Source organism: Nyctibius grandis, chromosome Z (assembly GCF_013368605.1).
Source record: "Nyctibius grandis isolate bNycGra1 chromosome Z, bNycGra1.pri, whole genome shotgun sequence".
In the NCBI taxonomy this organism is placed as follows: domain Eukaryota; kingdom Metazoa; phylum Chordata; class Aves; order Nyctibiiformes; family Nyctibiidae; genus Nyctibius; species Nyctibius grandis.
In genome coordinates, this window is record NC_090695.1 from 50,752,750 (window position 1) to 50,758,790 (window position 6,041).

Here is a 6,041-nt window from a genome sequence, read left to right on the forward strand (position 1 = left end):
CAAAAAAAAACGTGAAGCTGAAGCAAAGCTCCAACTTGCCAACAAACCTGATAAATTGCAGCAAGCGAAAGATGAGATAAAAGAGGTAATGTTATCAAACATTATTTTGGAGGTCAGACTTTCTGCATTAACTCATTCATTCTTCATTAATGCACTACTCTATACTATTTTGATTTACAAATCACTTACTCATTTGCTGTTTTCCATATTTACTGGAATTGTTAAAAGGAATTTATTTAAAATACTAAATGTGCACAATTGTTACTCATTGTAACATCTGTAAGGCAGTTAATACTGTCTCTACAGAGTCTGGGAAATGGGAGGAGTGGAATATGGACAAGTTAAATAATGCTTGTAACTGTTAACAGATCACTTGGGTAGGCAGAGGAGCATCTCTTGGCTTCTAAAACTAAAATCCAGCTAAGATGGCTAATGGAGAGCTTGTTCCCATGTGTTGCTTAATTATGCAGCATATCTACCCATATATATATATATATGTATATATGGTGTAATTTCAGTAAAAATAAATCTAACATTTTGAAGTGTCATAATTTATACACTTTTTCTATCATGCTTCACTAAGGAAATTGAAGAGGTAGGACAACTTAATTATTTAATGTTAATGCATTCTAATTATGCACCAGTATTCTCCCACTATGTAACTGGAGAACATCATTGCAGATTTCAAGCTCTCTTACACAGTTACTTTGTTTGGCTTCCTCATTGGTCACTAACCACATGTTGCTTTGTTCCTTCTGCCCTTTGGTATGTTTTGCATATGGTGTTGAAGTTACTCATTAACTTGGCTTTCTTTTTCTTAAAAAAGGCCTTTGTTTACTGGGAAAACTTAGTGTCACTCTTGTGTGACCACGTTCTTGCTGGTTACCTCTCTTGATGTCACCCATCCACCAACAATACAACTGAGCTTGAACTCCTTGTCGAAAATACTTCCTGAGTATTGGAAATAGTAGGAAATACTCAGTGATCCTTTCTCAGTCCCAATATTAAAAGAATTAATTATGTTGTTCCTGAAGGATTTATTTTTCCTGCTTTATTGGATGATTAGAGAAGGTTGTTAGTAAACCCACAGTTTGAACGTGCAGATCAAAATTTCAGTTGCTAAATTCTGTAATAGTATTCCTTCTGGCAGATAAATTGCGAAGTGGAAGTCTACACAGCTTGAGCTTCATCCGTGACTGAGTTGCTTTTTGCAGACAAAAGGCCAAAGAACAGTCCTAGAAATACCTTATTAATAAGGAGAAATTTCTCCTTGTCAGAAACTGTAAGATGGCAGACTATTATCCAATGATAATTAGTATAGAACCTGGCATTTGGCCATGATGAAACGGGGATGTTGGATCCATTAGGCCTATAGAGGCTTTCACTGAAGTCTCAGGCACCTCTAGTTGCTGTGGTAGGAAGGCGCAGCCAGTCTTGATCTGTCTTGTCCTTCACTGTTTTGTATTGTTTCTGTTACTAGATAACTCTTCAGGCTGTTCATCCATGAAGGACATCCTATTATGACCTATTGCATAGCTTCATAGTGTATATCTGAAAAGGTGATAAGGGGACTCTGAACAAAGTAAAAATATAAGTACGTAGGAATTTATTGGAACATAGATGATGTTCATCTTGTATCACAATAGTAACTTGACACTGCCCCACAAAATGCTTTTGTGAATAAATAGCACCACTGGATTGCTAACAGGAATATGCCATATTGAAGTGTGTTGCTTCCCTGCTGCCTTTTTCTGAGGAAGATTAAGTGTTACTGGATATACTGGCTCCCATGACTCAGTTAATATATTGAGATGAACAATACAGTTGCATCTTAAATATCTGTTAGCCTCCATGCATCTGAGGCTGATAGCTTTTTTCACAGTATATCTACACAGCTAGCTTAAATTTAACAATGTAATAGGTGTGTAAAAGCAGTTATAAGGCAATGTAGATGATAATGATCTCTTATTGTCTAGCTGGATGTCTTTTCCCTTAAACTAAGAGGAAACATAACCTAGTGTCATGTATTCTTACATGAATGCCACACTCCCAATATGGCAAAACCCCACAAGCAACATCACTTCATCTGAATTTCCCTTTTGTGCTCTTCTTACCTGCAATAACTTTTCTACTCCTGCTTTCTATGAAAACAGTTCCCACTGAACAAGAAAGCACGTGCTTTGGCTTGCCTAAGCAACATGTGTTCTGACTGGAAAGCCAATAAACACATCCTCAATAGCTTGTCATCTGCAACAGAAATATGATAGAGATAATCATATACTTGACCATAGGCAGATGAAGATTTAATCATCTCTTCTGGGATTAGGAAAGTACTGGGAACTAACTTTTAAGACTCTTCCAGACTTGATTGGACAGGTAGTTACAGAAAGCTTACAGGTTTAGACTCCTCTTTTAGCAGTGATTGTAAACGGAACAGCAGGTAAAGCTTCAGAGATCCTTTTTTGTTTTCTAAAGAATCTTTAAAAAATGTTAAGTGTTCCTCAATAGCAATACTAAGGTACTTTTACATTTCATGTACTTTTACATTTCATCTACAGATAGCATTATCTTAGAGATACCATTGTTTTAACTGCTCTGATGACATACTATTATACAAATGGTTACTTTGAAATTGTTATTGTAAGTTTTCCCTTAAGTATGCCAAAAAACCAAATAGGTCCTTTTCAGCTCTTGAGTGACTATCACTAATATACTAAAAAAAGTACAGATACTGATGGACTGAATGGACAACACAAAGTCTTATCTCTGCATGTCTTTCCTTTGTCAGTGGGAGACAAAAGTTCAGCAAGGGGAAAAAGATTTTGAACAGATCTCCAAAACCATTCGCAAAGAAGTGGGAAGATTTGAGGCATGTATAATTTTGTCCAAGTAAATGACAGTTTTCCTTAAGATAATATTGACATTCCAAGTAAAATTGGTGAAGAGGTTAATATCCCATAATTTATTTATTAACAGAAGGAACGAGTGAAAGACTTTAAAACTGTTATTATCAAGTACTTAGAGTCGTTAGTGCAAACACAACAGCAGGTAAGATAAATTTTAAGTTTTGTACAAGTTAATGTTGAATATGTTCCATATTAGGTTAGTTGAAAAAAAGACAGGCTTTAAGTATAGCAGTTTCTAAAACACGAAGAACTACTTGTAGTCTGTACTGTATTGGAGAGTAACACAGTGATTGCAGTTCCCAGCTATTGCTATGCTCCCTTGCACAGCTCTAATTCAGGGAAGCAAGGGAGAAGCCCCGTTAGGGATATGGGCGAGTGGTGGGTCTTGTCTTCTCCTTCTGAAACTGAAGTAATGCTTTCACTTATAGATTGGAGTAAATCGTAATGAATGTGTACTTAGACTTACTGAAGAGACTTAAATACTTAAACGTTTATTGCTCTTTTTAAAAAGTATAAAATATTACTGAATATTGTAGACCAGTAAAACAGTTTCAGTGACTCAGAAGTAGATGTCGTTCCCAAAAGAGTGCCTGGAGTCTTTCATTTGTTCATTCCGGAAATATAACCCTCCGGCTTTGTTTAATTAAAGAAAAAAACAAGTGGTACCCTTAGAGGTAAGAATAGCAAACTAAGCTTGCAAACAAATTCTGTATAACTGTATTCTGTAGTGTTCAATGTGTGGTAACAACTCTGTTGCTATGAGCAGATTTGTGTATGTATTACTTGTATTTTTTCTTGCATTATGTAATAATGTGAATGGATAATATGAAGCACCTGTGTTCTTACTTTGTCCAGTGGAGACAAGTTTACCACAAGAGGAGAAAGGTATATGTGTTTTCTTTTCCAACATTTAGTACTTAATAGTGAGTGTTTTTCCCTTCTCTTCAAGCTAATAAAATACTGGGAGGCATTCCTACCTGAAGCCAAAGCCATCGCCTAAAAGAAGAATATTCCAAATGACAAGACACTCTGGATGTTTGTCCTGGATAAAACTAAATTCCACAGTGAAAATCACTTTAAATCATCCAAATAAACCACTATATATTTTATGAATAACATGTGGCTTTTTTTATATACTACAGCATTTTATTAACAAGCTGCATGTCCTGACCCTCTTTGAAGTGGACTGTGGCATGATGTTCTGCAGTACATTGCTGAATTGAACACTATTGTGTCTTAATACTTGCACTAAAATGTGCACTGCAAGGCCAGAAAGCTGATATTTTTGTTCTTTACAATACAATGTTCTGTAGTACGTTTACCTGAACTTTATGAAGCAAATTTAATTGCATTGATTAATGTTCACTTAAACATTCCTGTACAAAATCATGTTTTTGTGATTACAGTAATAAAGGGATGTACCTTGTGAAACATTAAACACTCCGGTTTTGTGTCTGTAGATATTTATTGATGTTCTTAGAAGTAGCATTTAGAACAGATTGAAGTTACATCAAAGGCAGAAACAACATGTAGTAAAGAATGCCGGAGGATGGTATTAAAGATCCACAAACAAGTATTTGTGGGAAACTATTCTGGTTTTTAATTCTGAATCTCTTCGTTACAAGTATTCTTTTCACCTGAAGTTATCACTGCCTTGGTAAACTGTAATGTGTTAATACTTGTAGGGTCAAAAGATTGATGCTTGGGCAACAGACAGACATAAACCAAAATCTCTTCCAAGTGTTTTACAAAGCTTCTAAAGGGTTAAGAACACCTGCATGGTCAAATACTGGTGTCCTGATGGACTGATAAATTTCATCAATTGTCTTCAGTGGTCTCAGGATACAAAAAGAAAAAAATCTTCCAATGATTCTGGTAATTGGGGAAGAAGAAAACTAGGTAATTCAGCTGAGCCCAAGCTGGTAGTAAGGGCTAGCATTCTACTTGGATTTTCTTGAGTAGAAAATACATTTGCAGGGATTGGTTGTATCTTCTGTAGGAAATCAGAGCAGCTAAACATTTTTCTGAAATACACACTATTAACATAGGACATGCTGCTTTGTCATTTTAATGACATACTGAGCTTGTCAATGGCATGTATTAATCTTAATGGCAGGTATTAATATTAACAAATTTTTGACAAATGTTAATATCATAAAATACAAATGAAGCTTTTGCTTTCAGCTAATCAGAAGACTGCTGGATAAGCTCATGAATTTGCATTGTTTGTGTCAAGCGTGAAGAAACACCCAATACTATTTCTGAACAGAATGGAAACCAAAATTCAGCTGGCAGATCATACACTGATTTATGCAATGAAATTAGTGTAAACTTTCCAGATTAGTTCTCCTATTGTTTCTGTACAGAGTTCTGTTGACTCAGTATTTCTAGGAATTTTCAAGGAAACTAGCACAGAAACTGTTATTTTAAAAAAAATATTAGTCAAGCCTATGTCAAGCATCTTGTAAATGCTGAGATGCTAAAACCTCAAGGTTGTAATACCTTGTGCCTCAGTGTTGGTTAAGTCTTTTAGCTTCTAACTGCTTTTTGAAAAGCACAAGTATGCAACAGGTTTATGTCAAAGAAATTGATCTAGGCATAACACTAAGTGTTACGATATACTTGACTTTGACATTAGCTCATTGCTAATGAATATTGACCAACAGCTCCGCATTAAACTTCAGATTTGTTCCAGTGAGAGTGAGTATTTCCATAACTAAAGACTTAATTTGGACATGCAGAGCTCAAAATGGGTAAACATATACTCATTTTTTTTCTTTCAGTGTTTTATCCAACTTTCTTAGCTCTTGATCTTTTTTTTTTTTCTTCTCTCAGGATTAGAATTCAGTTGAATTATGGATCAGGTTTCTTCTCTCTGTGACGAGAGAATCAGAAACAGCTTTCACATTAGTCTCCTAGCAGAGATTAGTGCGACTTTCTTTGTCTATACTAGACAATTGAAAAGAAAAATGGATTGTGTAGGGTTTGGGGTTTTGGTTTGGTTTTTTTTTCCCCTTAAAACCAGAAGCCAGTTGGAGAACACAAGAGTAATAACATTTCTGGATTTCAGTGTCACAGAGGGTTGCTAATACAAAAAATTTGTAGTCTTTTTTTTGCATCACAAGGTTCATTTGA

At 35.3% G+C, this 6,041-nt stretch overlaps 1 protein-coding gene across 1 annotated transcript in view; it reads left to right on the forward strand.

Moving 5' to 3' along the window:
- Positions 1 to 4,349, forward strand: part of SNX2 (sorting nexin 2) — a 36,966-nt gene extending 32,617 nt beyond the window's left edge. The window contains 4 exon segments of the mRNA XM_068422890.1: positions 2 to 85; positions 2,789 to 2,869; positions 2,977 to 3,048; positions 3,856 to 4,349. Of these exon segments, the coding sequence (XP_068278991.1) occupies positions 2 to 85; positions 2,789 to 2,869; positions 2,977 to 3,048; positions 3,856 to 3,906 (288 nt within the window). The 3' untranslated portion in view covers positions 3,907 to 4,349.
- Positions 4,350 to 6,041: the final 1,692 nt, after the last annotated feature.